Source organism: Primulina eburnea, chromosome 2 (genome assembly GCF_022965805.1).
Source record: "Primulina eburnea isolate SZY01 chromosome 2, ASM2296580v1, whole genome shotgun sequence".
Lineage (NCBI taxonomy): Eukaryota > Viridiplantae > Streptophyta > Magnoliopsida > Lamiales > Gesneriaceae > Primulina > Primulina eburnea.
Window position 1 is genome coordinate 8,696,230 of NC_133102.1, and position 21,876 is coordinate 8,718,105.

Genomic DNA, 21,876 nt, shown 5'->3' on the forward strand with positions numbered 1-21,876 from the left:
AAGTCTTCTAAACACTCCAATCTCTCTGTAGATGGTGTATTATTCTGTATGAGATTGTGTATTTAGGGACCTCAATGCCTTCGGTATTTATAGGCAAACTCATACCATCAATGAGTTTGTATGAGAGTCTGAATGTTCAGAAGAAGAAACGTGTACGCATGTTTTGGCCGTCGCCAATTCCTTCACGCTACGTCTCTTTTAAATTTTCATATGTGTCATAATTCTTACAGTTAGGACAAGAAATACGCATGCGTGATTGATATAGTATATTGCTACAAGTAAATATTAAAATAGAATATATATTATTGTACTCAAATTTTTCATCTGATCTACAAATTATTTCAACAATTTGAAATTTAATTTGATATAAATTATAAAAAAATAAATTAAATTTATGTATATTTTCCCTTATTAGAAGCAGAAGCAATATTTGACAGAAACTTTTCCTGTGGATCTCATTTTGCTTGCCTTTTCTTTCGCAATAGACACTTGAACTCTTCTTTTCTCCTCGATTTTTTCCTTTGCTTCACCCGCTAAACGATCGATCCTCGATATCTTGCTCTGGTAATGTTTGATGTTTCTTGATTTTTTGATCTCCAATTCAGTCTGAAAACAACAAAATTGAGAATTACTACACTTAAACTGATGTAATTAAGTTACATCATCGAAAATTAATTCGGGGAAATTACGTCTTCGGTTTTGTAACATATTTTTCATACAATTCGTCACTGCACAGTTTTAATCCAATAACTTGTACTATCCCGAATTTTAGTTTTTTTCCACCGAAGTGCTGATGTCGCATCAAACACCACTCGACAACAATGTATGTCGCCACATCTCCATTTTCTAGTGACATGTCATCATTTTGGGGTGACGTCTTATTATTTTTCATTGTCACTTCGACACTCCGATTTAAAATAAAATTTAAAAAATGTGCAAATTATTGTACTAATACCATAAATTAAGCACAACTTGACCCCAAAAAAAAGTACTTAAAAGAATAAAAACATAATATTCCAAATTAATCCCAATAGTTTTATTGGATCGTGCATGCAAAGAGTGACCATGCCATATTAAACATGCAAACCTCTCGTCTTTCGAGTCGATGTTTTGCTTTCATCTTCTTCTCTTTCTCCCAAGCTTGAATCTCTGCGCACATCTTATCATATCTGCAAACGAGATCCATCCCTCGATAAAGTACTATTCAAATTATATATCAAATTTATGATCAGGCATGCATGAACTCGTGTTTCGGAATGAACGCGCCGCCGCCCGGTTCACCGGAAAAATTATATATATAAGTCTCCGTTCCTTGCGTTCAGATGTACATGATCTTTATATATAATATAACTGCTAATATTATAAAATCTATTCTAAAACTCAATCATATGTACAAATTTCGTTGCACCGAGTAATTGAGCAGTCCCCGCCGGTAGATAAGGCTGTTACATTGCATCAAGAAGAAATCAAATCAATGAACAATAATACCGTTTTCGAATCTTTATCATTTGAGCTTCTTCCCAAGAATCTGCATGATTCCTGCGTACCCTCGAAGTTTCCTTCGACCTTTCACGCCTGAATAGGATAGGTGTAGGTCTCGAAAAGAATGAAGTCCTATTATCCCTCTGAGGTGGTTTCCTCACAGAAACTTTTCAGACCAAAATTATAGGATATCTTTCAGTCTTGGGAATTCATGCCTTGATGAACATGTAAAGGAAAATTAAAATAACTAATGACTAAAACAGAAGGAGCATATATACCTGTTTTGGCTGGTCTGAAGGGCTCATCTCTTCTAGTACTTGCCTTCCTTGGATATCTGGAACCGGTTTCTTGCAATTCGATGGAATGTATGGCATTAGCAGACGCAGCCAGCGCGGTGGCGAATTCGATATCCCATGAGTCATATCCACGTCTCATTTTTGGTCTACAAACTTTCGAGAGCATGTACTTCTATATATGTGAAATTTATCTTGTAGCTTATTTTCTCAAACTTCGAATTGAGGCATTCAAGGATATTGTTCAAATTTTACTGCCCTTTTAAAGAGAGTATTAATTTATATTGTAGAAATAATAAGGCCATGCAATACAAGATTTCTCCATATAGTTAAGAAACCAACTAAAAAGTAAGATATGAATACAAAATTTGAGTTTTTGTAAAGTGTCAGCAAAAAGGCCATTCAATATATATAAACAAAAACTTGTGTGAGACGGTCTCACGGATCTCTTATTTGGGTTATCTATGAAAAATATTATTTTTTATGCTAAGAGTATTACTTTTTATTGTGAATATTGGTAGAGTTGACCCGTCTCACATATAAAGATTTGTTACAAGAGATCTAAATCAAGAAGGATATATTTGGGATGGAAAATTTATTGTTTTTCGGGAAAAAATTATATGCAAAAACATAAATAATTTATTTGAAAGACAATCCAATTACAAATAAATGTAGGTAGCCTTTTAACTCAATTTGTTCACTAAAACAAAGAAATTTTAATGGGCTGTGAACTCAAAACCTAAAGAATAATCTGATAAATCAACTTTTAAAAAAAATGAAAAACTTTTGAACATTATATTCGATTCCTTGTTTGTTTCAGAGATTTCTTTAGAGTGTATGCCTTGAGATTGAATGAGTAATGCCAAAGTTTTCTTAAAAAAAAGAAGAAGTAAAGCCACCAATATTCTAACCAAACTCATTTCACATTTTCAAATTAAGGGAACCGAAAACATAAATAAAGTCCAATTATTTATTAGGAAAAAATACTCTGAAACCAATTCTTGATTATAATAATTTTATTTACATCCAAAAAATTAAGAAAAGTTATATCGTAAAATCCATTCCACGGAATTTTCATAGAAGGTCAAAATCTAGCATGTGTTTCCAAGAATTGTCCTTGGCTCATGTGATGAAGGAAAAAAAATAACATTCATTAATTGTCAAGAAAACGAAAATTGTGCCTAAAGTGTTGATTTAGTCTTCTTTAATGTAAATTAATGCTTCTTTTTTTTTTTTTTGCATGGAATAATAAAAATTTGGGGACCATTATATACATATATTTATTTTTCGTGGATGAGATGTATTTTCTGAAAAATAAAAATATTCATGGTACAATTTTTCCTATTTATTTGCTACAATAATATCATAAATTTTTTTAAAAAAAAATCACGATATGTTTGGAACTATTTTGTGGGTTCACATAGCTAGTTGTACTGTACATGAACTATTTATCTAATAAAGAATCTAATAAGATGATCTACTTAAATACGAGTTCTCAAAATATTAAAATAAATTTGTATGTGTAGTAAATATTAAATGGGCACATGGTTTTTATTGAAAACATTGTCTTTTAAAAGTAATTAAAATTATTTTTGGAGCAAGAGTGTTTATTTTTTACAAGCTAAAGGTTTAGATAACATAAACTCTAAAAAATTATTTTTTGGAAAAAAAAGAACCTATTTTCCACTAAAATCTTAGATACGAAACTTTTTCCAATGTATTTGTCGATAAATTTGTCCTATTCATTCATAAAATTGAAGAAGCGCGATATTCCTTCATGGCCAATGACAATATCATCTTCCTCGTTGTCTAGCTAAATTGTTAATTACACATAATTGAAAGGCGAACATATAACATATTAATGTTTCGTAGTAATCTGAGACAGCCTAGATTTCAACATGGAGCTATTTTTGGGAAGAAGTTCGTAACAAGTATGCCTCGAATCCGATATCTTGTCCCAAATTTGAGATTTCGAAATTTTTTTGAACATGAGACGTACATTTGTATGTGTATAAATGCATACATGTACATATAGAAAGATAATAATAGTTAACATGTGGTGTCATAACAAGTTCAAATTTTGTCCGAATCATATAGAAATATGGATGGCATATGAAGCTACGGTTCTAGAAACCGGTGAACCGCGGAGACAACAGTATCGTAATGGAAGGTTACACAATATAGGATAACAATCACAGCCATGGCTATAGCCTTCTACTTTCCAAGCAAACGACGGCCACGTTGAGTAACGCCTTTCACTCGGATGTTTAGGACCTCCACATCATCCTGAACATTATCGATTGCTTTGGTTTGCCTGCAGTGTAAGAGCCATAGGAGAATAATTAATTTGCACCTCCAAAAGATCATCTATTTTATCATAGTTTGATAGTCGTGATAGGTAACGCTGCCATACAAACACCAAGATATGCACTTCCCGGAACAAGGAAAATAAATTGAAGAGAAAGGTTGAATAACTAGCCTCTCAATTTCAGATCCCATGTCTATAGCCATATCCTTTAGCTCCCCCAGTATGTTACTTAAATCTGAGAGGGAGTCATCCTGTTTGGCTTTCTCAAACTGGCGGAAAAATCATGTAACCATAATCAGTCGGGCGTCAAAAAAAGTAAAAGGTGTACTTTATCACATCAACGCTTTATTTCTTGAAACCTAACTATTACACATGGAAAACGCATACCTCAACTTTCTGCATCGCATTTGTCGGTTCATTCGGAGGTGTATGGCTGTGAGATCTTTCCTTGGAAGCATGAGTCAGCCCCAATTTTTCTCTTTGCTCCAAGTGATTGCCCTTTCTTTGCACCAGATCATCTACAGAATAATTGAAGTCTTAAAACCAAGAAATCGTAAATAAAACCATAAATAGCAAACCTTCGCACGGCCCTAGGAATAATAAGCCTAAAGATCAGCTTCATTGGGATGTTTAACAAATGATATTGATGATTAATAAAAAGAAAACATGCCACATACCTCGAATGATCACAGGGCCTGCTATTGGGCGAGTTTTCTTGGGCTTCCATGTCTTGGAGAACATGCCCCCAAGACTTCCCATGAGCTTTTCACCCTGTAATAAGTAGGCACATGGTTTTTAGGATCAATTATTGCAAATAGCAGAGACATAATGAGCACAATTGGCCAAAACATTTAACAGATGTAGGAATGATGAACTAACATTAGCACAGAGACAAGGCATTGTTCAGATTCACTTGAGTTCTTTAATTCATACATTTTAGTGGGTAAATCCAAAATCACCATTAATTTTTAATAGTTTCACAGTGCCTAGACCATCTTTATGCCTTCCTAGAACTAAGATGATATTAATGAAGAATAGTTTTTGGAATGTTTTGTAACAAGGATAGAGAATGGAAGTGATGGTAACTCTGAGTTATTAAGTATACATTCAAGAAGCCAATTTTCTAGCCACAAAGGAGGGTGATACAAATGTATATATGCGAAAGCCATTAGAAATACGATCATACAAACTTACTGAAGCATGCAAGAGACAGATAACTCCTCACCGAGTTTAGGCAAGCAAGTCAAAGATTAAGTTGAATCAAATATAAAAGAGCATACTAATGAGGAGAAAGAGGGAATCATTTTCGAAGAAAAGATGAAGGAAGAAAAAGTCCTTCTTTAAAAATAGATAAACAAGGAAAATATGTTACAATTTAGTTCTGAGGTTTCACTATTGAAGTTGAATGCAAGAGTTTGAGTTCCTATTTTAACCCAAATTCTTGACTCCACGCCTCTGCTCCCTCTCCTTAAATCAAGCAGATGGATACAAAATTATACATTAAGTGCTTTCAATAATTCATTTTCCCTTGCTGTATTTCAAATTCATCTTCTCCACCATAGTTTAGCATTCGCATATGATTTTAAAAGTAACAATTCTAAAATTAAGCCAGGAAAAGATTAAGGGCAAAACTTAGAATTGTGTTTCCTGCATACGCCTTTCAGCAAGTCAAAAGTCCACACACTTATGTACTATCTTAATGCTTCTTGCAGATACTGTTAATGGCAAACATATTTCTGGCTTCTAAGACGCCAGTATTTCTGCATCACCAGAAAACCAGTCATTAAAAAAAATATGCATACCCTACTAAGGTCATGATCGATATCAGCAGCAACCATGTGAGTTCTCGTAATCTGTTCTCCCTGTTGATGCAAGGTAATCAATGTTTTAGTAGCATCATCTCTCATATCTTCAGCAATTTTGAGACAACCATTGACAGCATTTGTAGTCTCTTCCGCCTTATATACAGCATAATTTTCCAATTCCTGCACACTTTGGTTCTCCAATCCCCCGGATTCCCTGAAATCATTCTTGTACTTGTTTCTGGCTGCCGAAGATAGAAAAGAATTAGATGACGTGGTCCCTTTAATCTCGTCATCATCAAAAGGGTTCGAACTCGAATTTGGTGTCATGGGAGAAGGGTCTGAAGAGGTTCGTCTAGCAGCTTGAAGGGATTTCTTATTGTCAATTTCATCATCTGAATCAAATGGATTAGAAATGGGCTTATCAGAGACTTTTGGGTCGCCTGAGTGGTGTTTAGAGAACCTATGCAATGGGGATTTCTTGTGACCAAACATTTTTATACCGCCAAATGAATTAAGGATCAAAATGGATGTGTACTGATAGTGAATCTGCAAGTCTAATCAACAAAAGAATATGTCCTGAGTTAGTGAAGTTCCTGTGAAAGAAAATAGAATGCATCAAACTGTCAGGGCGTCTGCACGAGCATAGAAACAAGCATAAATAATAAATCAAAAAAAAAAAAAAAAACTTAGAACCATTGAACAAACCAAAGAAAGAAAAACAAAGATTTGATCAGCAAACACGGACTGATTAAGTAAAATAAAATCAAGATTATGTGAATCACAAAATGAATTAACACAGTCCCGTTGAGCGAAAAGAATAACTGGGACAAAGACATAAAAGGTCCCAACTCATGAATCTTCCATGGACAACAAAAGTAAAAGCTTCCAGCCGTTCTCGCAAGAAGATGAACTTACAATTTACATAATTCACTAATCAATAACTCTCTTTCTGATTACTGCAACTTATGCAGTGGTAATTTAGACAGAAAAAAGAAAACAAAGATCCATTCTACAAAGCAAACGATTTATATACAACGTTGATAAGTATTCATTAATCGGAATTGCATTCATACAGAAGTACAAAATACGGCATGTGATCAAACTTTCTGTCGGAAACCAACCAACCAACACACAAAATAAAAGTACAAAAAAAAGCAAAAATTACAACGAAAGGACTTGCGATTGACCAACAACGATCAAATCAGCTGAACAAACGTAACTAAAGAAACTATAAGATCACATCTCTCCTCGAGCAAGAAGTACAAAACACCCAGAAAGGGGGGGAAACGAACAAATCAAACAATTAATTTCCATAAGAAACTGAAGATTGAAACTTTTCAACTGAGTCACATGTAAAGCAACAAATTTATTCCAAATTCCTGCAAATTAAGAAAGAAATATAGGCGGTAATACCTGAAATTGATGAAAAATCAAAAGGATAGTCTAGAATTGGGAGAGCTTCAAAAGAGGAAGGAAGCCTCTTTCTGAAAATTCAACGGCGATAACACAGAGAAATGAATTTGGAATGGTAATAAATAAAAAAAAAAGATGAAAAATCGTCAGAGAGACTTGGTAAGAGCCAAGAAGGTTCGATATTGGTTGGAAACTGCGAGTATTCAAACAATGCCCGCTAGGCCACGAAACAAACGCTTCAATATCTCCTTGACTACATGCTCTCTCATATTAAATTATTTTCCATAATAAAATACTTTCTTATATTTTGAAATAAAATTTCATAAATGATTTTTTATAGTTATTATTTAATTTTAGATGGATATGATTATTTTGTTTCTACCTAATCTACTATCATGTAATATATATATATATATATATATATATATATATATATATATATATATATATATGTTGTCTATCTACCATACTCAATTATGATGTGGTACTCATCTATTGGATATGATGAAAAATATTAAAATTGCTTTGCAGATTATTGTGTTAGTTCGAGAGTTTACGCAGTTCCATTTAAACTCTATTTCAGTAAACTTATATATTAACTATTTCATAAATTTTAGTTTATTAAATATTTCAATAACATGATGAAATATGTGAATCTTATTTTAAAATTAAACTCACAACGATCTAACAAAATAAGTTATTATAAAAAGTGTAAAAGAGAACACTTGTCGTTTTACCAAAACTTATAAATTGTAATGATAATGATGTAACTCAAATTTTTTTAAATCGTAGAACAATTCAAACACCATGTTTTGACTGTCCTACTCAGGAGGGACATTTATTACATCCAACAATCTTCCTCTCAATAGTTGCATTTCTTGCCATCAATGAGAATCGAACTCATGACTTTGACTCTGATGTCAATTGTACAATCGAACTTTTGCTCATTTATCCTTTATCAAAATCTATATTTTGTAGTAATCGCAGAACTCAAATCTTTTAATACATCAACTAAAAAATCACTTTCTGATTGCTCAACCTAAGAGGAACAATTAATATTGCACTCAACAAAAAAAGAACTATTGTAGTCATCTAAAAAACAATTTTCAAATTATTATATTTTTTTTACATAGATATTAACTTTAATCACATCCAATAGATATATAACTTTGGCAGTGAAAATAGTGTAGCCATAATAAGGTTTAGATGAAACTTTATCCACATCTATGGAGGTGAGTATTTTATTTTTCCCCGTAAACAAATTAATTTTCAAATCATCAAACTGCTGTGCTATTCCACGAAACAAATTGAACATGCATTTAAATTGTCGTTGGGAAAATTAAAAAAATCGCATTATACAAATAATAATTAGGAAATACAATAACATAAATATCATTGTTCATAGTAATTTAATTAATTAAGAATCACTTAAATAGATTGTTGTCAAAAGAGTCGTGCTTGTGTGTGTGTGTGTGATAATATTGTATTTACGCGTACGTAGAAGCGTGTACGCGTGTTTGACCTTTTCCAATGGTAACATTGAATTCATCCACTAATGCATTTTTTTCATTTTCCTCCTAAAAAGTCAATCTGTGCAACAGAGAACCGAATTATATTATATTCAAGTGTATAATAAAATAATAAAAATTAGATTGATACACTTGACCAGGGTTAATTGCATCAATACCTTTTTTTTTTAAAAAAAAAAAAAGTTTAAAAAACACTATTGAAAAGTAATAGCATTTTAGATCAGACATAAAATATCCTACCAGAACAAATGAAAGTATACATTTTTTTTAATAATAACAAAATAAAAAAATTGTAATTTCTCGAATAGTAGGTCTCTTGTGAGAAGTATCCTGGATTTTTTCAGTGAGATGGATCAATCATATCGATATTTACAATAACAAGTAATACATTAAAACAATCTACCCGAGAGGGAGCTATATGCGATAGTTGAGGTTTTAATGTTCAAAGTTGTTTAATTGATGAGACCAATTGATTACAATTTTAAGTTTATCGGCTGTGCGTTCAGTTGGCCTAACTTCTCAGCCGCATTGTTGGGTTCCGTATGGATGTTTTACAAGTAAAAACAAAGTAAGGTGTAATAATCATTATAGTATGAGTAGGTTTTTTCTACGAGACAGTCTCACGTATTTTTATTCGTGAGACGAGTCAATAATACTTTTGACATAAAAAAATTTTTCATATGTGACCAAAATAGAATATTCGTCTCACAAATTGACTCGTGAAACCGTCTAATAAGAATTTTTGTGTTATAAATACGGTCCAACAACCTCTTGAATCCTGGAAATTCATTTTGATGTTCATGATAAAGACGTCATTTGAAATGTAAAAGTAGACTTCGAATAGGCAAAAATGTGTGTTTCAAGTGGAATTATAAAGTCACGCATTAGTGAATGAAGCACACATTAACCTACAACAATAATGTATATAATTGACATATAAATATATATAATAATTAAGTACGAAAGAGAAAGGAGAAAGGGTGGCCATGTTATCTGGTAGGCGACTAAACAACCACTTTTAGCTAACTAGTAAAGTTCTGAATAAAGCCATATTTTATTTCATTTTATATATATATATATATATATATATATATATATATATATATTTAGGGAAAAAATGAACCATATAAAAAAAATTATTTAATACACATGTTATCTTATCAAAATATATGGTAAAAATAAGATAAAAAAATGACTTTGTATACATACATTATAAAATGCTTCCACATGCCAATTTTCAATACTTCATAATTTCCCTTCATTGTCAAGCCAAAATAATTACAGCACAAGAATTTAGGTTGCAGATGATGCAATGCATGCCACGTTAAAAGCTACAAAAAAAAAAATTTATTGACATTTGGAAATATTTAATTATGTAATGGTTAAATCTCGATATGTAATTAGCACAAATTTGGAAATATAAATGAAAACATATAAAGCAAAAACTTGTATGAGACGGTCTTACGGATCGTATTTTGTAAGATGGATCTCTTATTTGGGTCATCCATGAAAAAATATCACTTTTTATAATAAGAGTATCACTTTTTATTGTGAATATTGGTAGGATAGACCCGTCTCATAGATAAAGATTCATGAGACCGTCTCACAAGAGACCCACTAAACATATAAATAGCATAAGTACAATTTCAACTGCCGGAGATTTTATGGTATCAAAATCGGAGATTATAAAGAATTTGTTTTTGCTTTTGTTCTATATTGTTATTTATCTTCGTTAGTAATCTCTCTTTAATAATGAAATTTAGGCTCAGGACACACTAAAGATTTAAATATAATAAAGATAAAATGTTACATAATCCAGAAATGACCCAAAAAAATCTGAAAAGAAAGCAAGAAAGAAAATGTTACTTTAGAGCTAATAGGCCTGATAATATTGCTACTGCTTAGAGAACTTCAAACTTCTGTAAAGAATGAATGAATCTGTACATTGGTAAAAAAGCTAGCAAGATCATCATCGTCAGCTTGAGAGAAAGCCGAGCAATGGAAGTTTATGCTCGTTTCCACTTTTGTGATCGTTGCTGATCCCAATCCACCATTCTTCATGTTCAACTGTAGCAGGCAAGTTGAGATCAAGAAAGTCCAGAGTGTTCGAGGCCGGCGGCATTTGAATCACAACAGACGGATGAGTAGTGGTTTTTGGCTGATCTGATGTCAAATGTGATCTCTTGTGCCCACCTAAAGCTTGCCCTGATGGGAAAATCTTGAAGCAAATTGGGCACTCATGCTTCTTAATTTTCAAGAATTCAACTTCTGATGCAGTTTTGGTGGCGAAAATACTGATTTTTTCAATGCTTTTAGTACTTTGTATGGGTGAATTTTCGGTTTCGATGCTGTCGTTTTCACTTCTTGGAGCGCAGCGGCCTTTGAACTTTTTGTGGCTTGCTCTGTGACCCCCTAGAGCTTGGTACGAAGGGAAGGCTTTTTGGCAAATCGTGCATAAAAATTTGCTGGTTTTCTCAAAATCATGGGAATCAAAAGGGCTGTATGCAAATGGGGGTTTGTAGCTTTCAACAGGCAAACTAACTTCAGAATCATTTGACTCAATGCACTTTCTCTTGCTTGACTCAGCCTTGTTGAATTTCAGCCCTTCAAACTGATCCAATCCACTTTTCTGGATCAGATTCCTCGGCGAGTTAACTTCAGATTCTCGATCCAGATTTTTCTTCTTTCTGGTGTTCTTGAGCTTATCTTCCGATTTCTTGAACTTCGACTCACTACAAAACGACCCCTTGCCAGAAATTTTACCGAATTTATTAGCTTCTGAAAAATCCAAACTATTATAAGAGGAACCAGAAGAATTCATGTCAACCCAATTTCCAGTATCCCTCGAAAGCATGATCAAACTCAAAGCAACCTCTTCTTGCTCTTGCTGATCAATCTCAGAAACACAAGGCGAAAAATTCGCTAAAGACGATGAATTTGTCGTAGATGTGTACCTTTTGATTCTGTTTGACCTCTTCTTCTTGCAAAATGGAGCTGCCGATTCATTGTCAGATTGGCTATCCCAAGAATCATCTTCCGAACTATTCGCAATCTTTCTATTCACAGAGTGGGATTTCATATGGCCAAACAAAGCCTTCCAAGACTGGAAACTTTTGCCACATTCTTTACATATTTTTTCTTGAAGCAAAGTATCTTCTTCACTTGGCTTTGATAATTTTCTTGTCTTCTTTGGATTCTCCCTTAGGCCATAACTACTCGGACTCCCGAATTCCGAAAGTTTGTCAAATTTAGCATTGTTTCTGCCATCGGAGAGAAGTGGAGGTATGTTTACTTGAAACTTATGATCTCGATCAGATGAAATATTGATCAAATGAGACCTCATGTGGCCACCCAAAGATCTCCCACAGGAGAAGCTCTTGCTGCAGAATTTGCAGATACGCAGCTTCCGTTCTTGATCTCCCTCCATAGAGTTTCGATTTTAGATAAACTCAGGAAACACAGATCAGAAGCAGATAAACAAATGTTCAACTTCTGGCTTATTAAAACCAGAAGAAACGGCACAAAATCAAGGAACGAGAATATTATAAGCTCAAACTCGAAGTGGGATCACAGGCTTCTTGAATCTAGAACTGGTGGAGAAGAAGGGAGTAGAATAAGATCCGATAAACAAGAAATGTGTAAACGCAAAATTTAAAACTAGAGAAATGAAAAAGAAAGGCAAGCTAGTTAGCCACTAAGGTAAGACCCCCTCTTTGTTTCTCTCTAATTTTAAGCTACTTTTACTAGTTGCAGAAGAAGTAGTAGCTATAGGGTAGTTGAAAGTTGAAGAAATTATCAATTTTGAAGGCAGAGTCGGTTACCTTTGTTGCTTATGATGGCAATATATATATATATATATATATATATATATATAGTAGGTCTATTGTGAGACGGTCTCAAAAATTTTTATCTGTGAAATTGGTCAACCCTACCGATATTCACAATAAAAAGTAATATTCTTAGCATAACAAGTAATACTTTTTCACGTATGGCCCAAATATGATATATGTCTCACAAAATACGACCGTGAGACAATCTCACACAAGTTTTTGCCACATGATTATAATATTAAGAGTTATATAGCAAGGTTTTTATTCGCGGGATTTTGAATTAAAAAAAAATTTATTCAAATATGAGCCTAAAAATTAATGAACAAATACTTGATATATTTATAGCATCACTCTATATATATAAATATATATGTGTAGTAATTGAAATGGGTTCGTGTGGGAGGAGAAATTGATCCATGCATGAAAGCAAAGATAAAAAGAGGTAAATAAAGCAAATACAGATAGCAGCACGTGTACTCCAATTGAGAATCCTACGCCAACCCAATCCCGAATTTAAGAAATATTCAACTTTTTTTTGAAGTAACATATTCAATTTTTCAAGAAACTAAAATTTAACTGATAAAAAACGATTCTTTCCTTTGTCTCTTGCTATTGGAGAAGCCTGCATGCCAAATGAAAGAGAGAATTTGGTGGTTTGGTATATTATCCAAGTGGCAACTTGGGGTAAGATTTTTTTATAAAAAAAATTGGGTGGCAAAATATAAATATTTTTTAATTTAAATAAATATGTTTAAAACATTATACTTTTTACATTGGTGTTTTATTTAAAAAAATTGATATATAACCCGCAAATGTATATATAAATTTCTCTTTCAGTTCGAAAACAAAAATCAATTAACATTAAAAATTAGAAAATAAAAAACCAACCAAGATTAAATATTTAATCAACCCTTAGTTAAAGGCTCTTGTGATTCCACTCTTTGTCGTCGACGGTTATACTTTTGGACCTTTTGGCTCTATTCATTATAGTATTTTCAGTTTATTTATTTAAATTAAAGAAAAGATTCAAAAATTCTGGGCGGGGCCCACCTCAACATATCCATCTTCGTCTTGCTTTCAATTAACCTTCCCATTTTTATTCCCCAACAATGAACATCCATTATAATTGTTTAATGAATAGGTCTTTTATGAGACGGTCTCACGAATTTTTATATTTGAAATTAGTCAATCATATTCACAATAAAAAGTAATACTCTTAGTATAAAAAGCAATAATTTTTCATGAATGACCCAAATAAAATATATGTCTCACAAAATACGGCCTAATCGTTTCACACAAGTTTTTGTCTTTTCATATATACTTACTTTGTATCTCGTGCACGTGTTACGTGTTTGTATGATTATATATATGATTTTATGATTAGGACCTAAAATAAAGACGATATGTTAAATCGATTTTATTGCGTTAACTTACGTCGCAACAATTAATTCGATCTCAGCCGACAAAGCTCCCAACCCGATCTATGAAAATATCAACTAACCATATAATTAAGTAGAGTATAGATACAACGACGATGCTTCTTTGTAATTAGCCGGCTCTTATTGCACAAATCGAACTTTTTAATTAATTTATTGTTCATTGCGTTTTCAGCCTGCGTTTCGATTCCAAGATCTAGCTGTACATTGCCATTAATCAACTTTTTGTGTACATTTCATTAAGATTAATAAATGTAATTAGATTAATTAATAAATTTAATTAGATTAAAATCAGGGCACATTAGCACGTAGTTGGAGAGCAACTACGGGGAAATATCTCACACGATGCGATATTTAATAATGAGACACATTAATTGTTTACATGTTTGTGTGTGTGATTTAAAAGTACATAATTAAAATAAATTTAATTGACCTCAACTCGATCATTAAAAACCTCCTTACAATTTTTTCTCTATTTATTTCTTTTTTATGGTGGTATTATTTTGATTTCATGGAGTGTTAGGAAGAAATTCTACTTATTTTGAAGTGATTTTTTTTTTTAAAAAAAAAAATTATAAAGAAGAAAGTTAGAAACAAAAATATTCGATCTTGGAAAAAAAAAAATTCAAAGTTAATAGAAATTAAAGTTTGAGTGTTTTGAGAAAAAATATTTCCCGAGCTTATTTTTTATTAAAATGACAGCACTATTCTTGTCATATATAGCATTTATCTCCGTCAGTTATCTAAATTTTGGTATGGACATTATCAATCTATTAAGTATAGTACTATGCCGCCTGGTTTAACATCAATTTCTTCGACGATCCCACCGACTAATTTAAAATAACTTCACCGTTCACTTCTTTAGCAGATCCATTATTAATGAGATTCTCGCCCCTCATTATCGATGGTTCACTCCTTTTTAATAGCAAGGTCATTGTTCCTATTTATATAATTATTATTATATTTTGAATATTTTGTATCAACAATTATTTATCTTGTTGTAATATTAATGCTTGAAAATTTATATAATATTAATAAAAAAATTTAAAAAGGACAAAATTTGTAAATATGAACAAAATATCTAATTAAAATGGAAATGAAAATTATTTAAAAAAATTAAAAAAAATAAATGTTTGTAATAAAATATAATTTGAATTTTATAATTTCCATTTCAAACTCTTGAAAATTGACATATAAATAAAATTTTATATTTTTAAAAATCTTCAAAAAATTTTAAAAATTGAGATCAATTATGAAATATCATAAGTTTTTCAAAGATAAAATTATCAAATCATAATTTTAAACTATTAACAAAATAGTTTAAGAAAGAAAGTATCTCAATTTTACTTCTAGACAAAAATTACTGAAGTACGAGCTAGAAATTACAGAAGCAGAAACAAAAGTAGAAGCAGGTATTCACAAACACCCAAGACACTTACACTCAGCTAGAATATAAGAAATGCTTCTTACATGTTTCTCCAAACACTCCTTGAGTTCAATACGATGAGATTTAGTCTAAAATAGATAATACTTTTCAAATTGTTCAAATAATTTTCCAAATGTTTATTCTTTTTTTTGTTAAAACATAAATTATATGCTTTAGTGATAGTCATTTCTTTTGAAAATATGTTACATAAAATCATATCTTTTTCACGTGTTGGGTAAGATAAGAACTTGAAGACCCTTCCAGGTTTTTGGAGGCGCGAGGTTTCACAAATGTGTAGACGAAGTCTATACATTTAAGACAGAGTGCCAAGTCAAAGCAATAAAATCTACCAAGAGTGCACTCATTTTCAGCTAATTGAAAACCTTGAAATTTGTTGATGCTTATGATGTTGTGGCATAAACTTATTATATAATAGTATTTATATCTAAGTTCGAACTTATGTGATAGTTAAAATTAAAAAAAATAAATAAAAAACCACACAAATTCTGAGGATTTATCCAGTACACATTTATGCATATATAGCAGTTACATGTTCCCCATTTAAAAAAAATCCTTGATATCGATATTTGAAAGAAAAAAAAAAAACCTCGACATTTAATCGTTTTTTTTTTCAAATTATCTTGCAAGTGCATTAATAGATGTTGGGATGCTGTAATCTTCCTTACTTGTTAGAGTAATAGAAACATCATGATGTTTTGACTTCTGTATGGTTTAAAAGATTTTAGATACACAAATCACAATTATTATAATCTATAGTTTTTGATAAAATGACAAAAATCGGTCCTATAATTTGTTTCAAATTGAAGGTCACTGGTTTGATTATTATTGATTGCAAAAAGTACAATTTTTGAGAGAGAAAAATCGTTGGCAGGGACGTAGCCATAGAGATTTTGAATGTGGTGAGTGAAATCTGTTTCGAAATATACATACATATATATATATATATATATATATATATATATATATATATATATATATAGCATAAAAACATGACATTATATCGATACATAGTTTTCTCTTTATTAAAAATATTTTAAATTATATATTTTCCTGAAATAATAAAAACGTTTTGAAATATGTTATTTGAAGATGATATTCCATTTTTCGTCTTTAATTTATTGGGGTATAATAATTATCTATATTTGTTAGAGTAATAAAAAACGTATCGTTTGAGTTGTTGTACAATTTAAAATATTTGAGTTGTATCATTACCATTATTTTTAATTTTTAGTAAAACGACAAATATTCAATCCTACAATAGATTTATCAAATTACAAAGATCATTCTTTACAGGGACTTATAGCTTACTATACTACTTAATTAGAAAATACATTTTATTTTTTAATCTATTAGGATGAGACCAGAATCACGTTTTTTCCCCATAAACTAAATTTTTTTCTTTGCAATTGATGTGCAAAGTATTTGTTTATCTGAAAACTCGTTGAAATCCAGAGAATATAAAATAACCAATTAAAATAATCTAGCTTGATGTAAGCTTAATTTGACTATTTATTTGAATGTTCCAAATAGCTCACGAAATCTAGCACAATATGTGCATCAATTTCATCTCAAATGATAAAAGAAGATTATTTCAAGGTTGGCTGAACAATATTAATATAAAAAACAGATATTTAAAAGAATAGTAAATAACACAAGATACATGAAGCGAACATCGTGAAATCAAAATAATAATCATATTTGTTGGTTCGATCGACCACCTAATATAATAAATCTTAAATTAGAAACATAAAACTAACCAAGATTTATTCGATACTACCTTTAAGATATTGACAATATTTTTCACGAACCCTCTATGTGAAATACTTACAATTCCGTTGATGCTCACTTAGAACAATACCGTAGAATAAAAATACCCCGAGAATAGCATCAAACAAACCCTCTTGACCCTCGATGCTTTGGGATTTATTGAGCCACTCCTTAAATACGAGTCATTAGGGCCGGTGCCTATAATTGACTGCTATTTATTTGGAGTATTACCAGATTTAAAACTTTTCTAAATTCAGTCTAAAATATTGATTTTATATTGAAATTTTTTATTATTTAATTACTATTTTTATGTTCTGTGAATGTGACCAATTTTTATCATATTTTATATATCTATATTTGGTAAACAAATGGATTTGGGGTTTTGTTTGTTTGTTTTTTTTTTTTTCACAATCTATAACTACACACCTAATACTCTACTATTAAGTCAAAAATTGGAATACTAATTACTATAGTCCTCGACCTGACACAATACTGTCTACTAAACATTAACCATAATTTGGTAGGAATAATGTCATGAAATATAAAAGCCAAAATCTTATTTTCTATAATTTAGATAGAAGAATTTGATTTGAAATATAGATTTAAATAATATTAATATTAAGTGGATTTGAAATCTATTGATTTTGATTCAATCAATTCAGATTTATAATCTTATTAGTTATAATATATTAGATTGATGGATCAAATTCATCGACTTACATAGATGTAAAAAATTAAACTGAATTTCAGATCAACTTCATGTCGTTACGTAAATTTAATAATAATTTACTCAATATGAATATCGTTTGAAATACATTCTTCATTATCCTTCTTCATTATATTCGTTGAATCAATCCTTTCTATTCGGATCAAATCTATCGATCCAAATACACTCTTGAATTAACACTCTTGAATTAAACATATCGAAATTTAATATCAAGTCGTGAATTTTATATTTATATATATTTTATATGAACTACAATATTATTTTAGAATAACTAAATGTTAATTTCAAAAGCTGGAGGGGTAAAATGAAATTTATTGTTACTGGTTTACCGAATAAACAAACGTGGAGGGAAACGGAGAGACTGAGGCATGCATTTGAAACGCCGCCGTTTCGTTGGGCTTTGTTAATATCGCCCACTCCACTCTCCCCCCCGCTTCGTCTTTGTTGTTTTCTGCTGATTCCTCTTCAAATTTATCGCCCATTTCTCCCTACAAAAACCTTGTCATTATTCTCTTGATTTTCACCCCTCATTCGATCGAAATTCTCGCTGATTTGATCGCCGATGGCTTCTTTTAGCGTTCCGTGTCCGAAGATCTCGCTTTTGTTAGCTGCTTCATCGCATTCCAGGACTGCTGGCAGCCGACATTGTACTGCGTCGTTCTCTCGATCCGATTGCAGATCAGTTATCGCTCCATTACAGGTTCATGTTATTCTTGTGGTGCTTGTTTTACTGGCGTTGGACTCAATCTACATCTTTGTAGCCCGCTTTGTTTGTGATCTTTGCTATAAATTGAATTTATGCCTCGAGCTCAGATTTTACTCGCTTGCGCTAAATTATATCTCTTTTCGAATCGATGTTTCATGTTTGTATTTGCTGAGTTCGTTGCGGATTTATCTGCCGCCTTTATCCACCCATACCATGCTTCCTCGGTTAGCTTTCTGGTAAACTTTGCATGTCGTCGACACCATTTTTGTGCTGGAAAGATTTATCGTCAGTTTCTGTTGCATTTAATGATAAAAATTTCATGGTTGGTATGAGTGTCTCTTTCTTTACATCTCTGGCTTGTTAAGTCACATGAACACATGAATTTGTTCGTCTGGATGCCTTGTTGGGCTGTATCCGTGTTTGGTTTCATTAACTTTGTTACTTTCTCTAGCATAAATGAATGATGAACCTCAGGAGCATGGCTTTATATGGCAATTAGATCACATGCTATAAAACGAAGAAAAAAGAAGAAGAAAGGCAACACTGAATTGCTTGTCATTTTTTGTTCGTGCTAGTTAAAAAACTTGTATGTGGTGATAAAGAATTTTCTTTATGGTTGACTTTGACAAAGAAATTGAAGGAAGACATTTGTATTTTGTTTCTGAATCTTCTGATTATTGTTACTGCAAAGCCATAACTTGAGGATACATTTGTTCCAGCAAGGGCGTAGCCATAACCAGTCTGCAATCTTTAAAGTCTACGCTCAGCTCAATGAGGTAAGATGACACTTAATTGCTGCTATTTAATCTACTATTACCTTTTTATCTTTTGGTTTTGGTTAAAAATTATTTATCTTGATATGCCTTGAATTTGAGATAAGATTACATTACCTTATCTAGGTCGCTGTTGAGAAACCATCAAATTCTATTCCGGCACTCGAGTTAGTTTTAGCCAAAGAATCTGAAAGGCAACTTGAAGTTCCAGACGCATCATCCATTTCAGCTTTTATGAACCAAGTCGCAGATCTTGTTGAGTATGTGAAGGACATTGCATAAACGTCACAACACTTTTAATTGAGTACTGACAAATTATTTTATTTATCTGATGCGTCCAGGCTTGTAGATTCCAGAGATATCATGGAGTTGCAGCTTAAGCAGATGGATTGTGAACTCCTTATCAGGAAAAAGGAAGCATTACCACAGCCATCAGTTGCAGCTCCAATTTTTTACACATCACCTCCTACTCACCAGGCTATGCTTCCACCACCAATGCCTCATGCAAATGTTCCAGCTCTTGCTTCGTCAACTCCAGCTGCAATGCCAACACTGCCACCTGCACCAACAAAACTAAAATCAGCACATCCTCCATTCAAATGTCCAATGGCTGGAAACTTTTATCGTTCTCCTGCTCCTGGTGCACCAGCTTTTGTGAAGGTTAATACATTTTCTTTTATTGCATTTGCTTATGATTTCCCTAAAAGACCGTGCATGCTTTGAATTGTGTTTGTATGATAGAATGGTGCCTTTGTCGACGATTATCATCCTTCACTGGTTCCCAAGAATTTATCCGATCCTTCTACCAGTTAATTTCTTATCAACCTCTCATGTCCAGATGAGTTGCAAAGTGCAAAATTTATTATAGCTGGTAATATTTGCTTCAATTGTCTCTGCAAACTAATAAATGAAATGATAGAAAAGTGTTTAAAACTTTGAAATTGTATGCTTCTGTGTGTTGAACTTGCACTCTGTCTTATTCTTTCGCACTCAAGCTTCCAAATTTTTTATCTTTCCTTCTTGGATTCTAAGTAGGTTGCTAGATGGTGTAACTGGGTAAAATTTACACACCACTTTCTCAGTCTACACCAACTGATAGGGGTCATACTCTCTGTGATTTTAATTTCCGTTCTTATCATTGTTCTTCATATAGTTGCAGTAATTCAGTTCTGTAATTTATAACTGTCTGATTTTATAGGTTGGCGATAAGATCCAGAAAGGACAGGTTATATGCATCATTGAGGCCATGAAACTAATGAATGAGATTGAGGTGAGCTGCTCTGTTTGACAGTCTTACTTTCTGTCACATACTCAAAATTCAATATTCAAAACATGAACTCAAAGTATTATATTCAAAATTTTCAATTAAATTATTCTCACATGCTTCAATCAACTATGGAAAACACCGCTTTTTACAAAAAAAAAAAATTAAAAAAAATTATCTCCACGTTTTTCACGAACCATTTCACTTTTTCATTCGATTACGACACAATAATACTCCACCACATATCATTTTTATTTTTAAGTTCATGTCTAAATATCATTCTAGAAAAACTTTCAAAAGTACCAGTTTTTTGCTTCCATTTTTTTTACTTGAAAGACCAAACACCAGCTATCTGGTTTTATATCGGTGATACAAGTAAAAGAGCTCTACGTGCGAACTGCCAAGATACAAGCTCCAGAATTCTTAACAAAATAGTGTTTTCCATGACTTTGTAGATGATAGTTATAACCTTTTCTACATACAATAGGATCTAATACATTTTATGGTGCATTTTTTCGTAGGCCGACCAATCTGGCACTGTGGTCGAGATACTCGTAGAAGATGGGAAACCTGTCAGCGTGGACATGGTATGCATCCTCTATGCTCCCCGCCTTATTTCATGACTCCTATAATGCAAATTTCATCGTAGACTTTCAGATTTTTCAAAGCCAAGTCTTTGAGAACAAATCTCCAAAAACACGGGAAATATAACCAAACAAATCCCGAAGTACTTTGTTTATTTTGTTCACAACGTATTCCATTTCCTTTGCAGCCTTTGTTTATCATCGAGCCATGACGAACCAGGTTCAGTCCATAGTGAAGAGCAGTCATATATGTAAGAAAGTGCGAGATCTATTTGGCCCTTTGGGATATTTATTCCAACATTAAAATGATGGTGTTTTTAGAATAATAGGGTGTATGTCTCATGTTGATACGTCTTATTAATTATGAATAATACAATTTTTTGTTTGTTTTCTGTTTTGGTGCGACAAAGATAGATATTCTTTTCCCTGAAAAATTCTCAAGTGATGTTGGCTTTGGTCTATTTCTATTTTATATTTTTATTTTTGCGGCAGCTTTATGTCATTACTTGATG

General features: G+C 32.0%; 4 protein-coding genes across 6 annotated transcripts; 1 reads left to right on the plus strand and 3 right to left on the minus strand.

The window, feature by feature from the left end:
• Positions 1-283: 283 nt before the first annotated feature.
• Positions 284-2,097, minus strand: LOC140824567 (uncharacterized). The gene is made up of 4 exons (XM_073186140.1): positions 1,761-2,097; positions 1,489-1,648; positions 1,088-1,169; positions 284-606 (listed from the first exon to the last, which is right to left on the minus strand). Exons 1-4 carry the CDS (start codon positions 1,942-1,944, stop codon positions 412-414), a joined length of 621 nt encoding a protein of 206 aa, XP_073042241.1. The 5' UTR covers positions 1,945-2,097; the 3' UTR covers positions 284-411.
• A 1,708-nt stretch (positions 2,098-3,805) lies between these two features.
• Positions 3,806-7,534, minus strand: LOC140822921 (SNAP25 homologous protein SNAP33-like). Of its 3 annotated transcripts, none has more exons than XM_073183899.1 (6): positions 7,302-7,534; positions 5,886-6,481; positions 4,761-4,854; positions 4,471-4,601; positions 4,255-4,352; positions 3,806-4,089 (listed from the first exon to the last, which is right to left on the minus strand). In XM_073183899.1, the coding sequence occupies exons 2-6, from the start codon at positions 6,378-6,380 to the stop codon at positions 3,990-3,992; spliced, it is 918 nt and encodes a 305-aa protein (XP_073040000.1). In that variant the 5' UTR covers positions 6,381-6,481; positions 7,302-7,534; the 3' UTR covers positions 3,806-3,989. The 3 variants fall into 3 exon arrangements, with proteins under 3 accessions (XP_073040000.1, XP_073040002.1, XP_073040001.1); XM_073183901.1 differs by having other exon boundaries at positions 5,886-6,434; positions 7,302-7,492; XM_073183900.1 differs by having other exon boundaries at positions 5,886-6,442; positions 7,302-7,491.
• A 3,078-nt stretch (positions 7,535-10,612) lies between these two features.
• On the minus strand, positions 10,613-12,647 carry LOC140824568 (uncharacterized). The gene has a single exon (XM_073186141.1). The coding sequence runs from the start codon at positions 12,255-12,257 to the stop codon at positions 10,806-10,808; it is 1,452 nt and encodes a 483-aa protein (XP_073042242.1). The 5' UTR covers positions 12,258-12,647; the 3' UTR covers positions 10,613-10,805.
• A 5,748-nt stretch (positions 12,648-18,395) lies between these two features.
• LOC140824569 (biotin carboxyl carrier protein of acetyl-CoA carboxylase, chloroplastic-like) lies at positions 18,396-21,825 on the plus strand. Its single transcript, XM_073186142.1, has 7 exons — positions 18,396-18,737; positions 19,463-19,519; positions 19,643-19,776; positions 19,858-20,176; positions 20,715-20,786; positions 21,302-21,367; positions 21,553-21,825. The coding sequence occupies exons 1-7, from the start codon at positions 18,600-18,602 to the stop codon at positions 21,574-21,576; spliced, it is 810 nt and encodes a 269-aa protein (XP_073042243.1). The 5' UTR covers positions 18,396-18,599; the 3' UTR covers positions 21,577-21,825.
• Positions 21,826-21,876: the final 51 nt, after the last annotated feature.

Coding starts and splice junctions, on each gene's coding strand:
- LOC140824567 (XM_073186140.1), bottom strand. CDS start 1,944: ATGCTCTCGAAAGTTTGTAGACCAAAAATGAGACGTGGATATGACTCA. Junction 1,170..1,488: donor ATGATAAAGATTCGAAAACG/GTATTATTGTTC, acceptor TCTCGTTTGCAG/ATATGATAAGATGTGCGCAG. Junction 607..1,087: donor ATCGACTCGAAAGACGAGAG/GTTTGCATGTTT, acceptor TGTTGTTTTCAG/ACTGAATTGGAGATCAAAAA.
- LOC140822921 (XM_073183899.1), bottom strand. CDS start 6,380: ATGTTTGGTCACAAGAAATCCCCATTGCATAGGTTCTCTAAACACCAC. Junction 4,353..4,470: donor ATGCGATGCAGAAAGTTGAG/GTATGCGTTTTC, acceptor TTTTTCCGCCAG/TTTGAGAAAGCCAAACAGGA. Junction 4,090..4,254: donor ATGGGATCTGAAATTGAGAG/GCTAGTTATTCA, acceptor CTTACACTGCAG/GCAAACCAAAGCAATCGATA.
- LOC140824568 (XM_073186141.1), bottom strand. CDS start 12,257: ATGGAGGGAGATCAAGAACGGAAGCTGCGTATCTGCAAATTCTGCAGC.
- LOC140824569 (XM_073186142.1), top strand. CDS start 18,600: ATGGCTTCTTTTAGCGTTCCGTGTCCGAAGATCTCGCTTTTGTTAGCT. Junction 18,738..19,462: donor CAGTTATCGCTCCATTACAG/GTTCATGTTATT, acceptor CATTTGTTCCAG/CAAGGGCGTAGCCATAACCA. Junction 20,787..21,301: donor AACTAATGAATGAGATTGAG/GTGAGCTGCTCT, acceptor ATTTTTTCGTAG/GCCGACCAATCTGGCACTGT.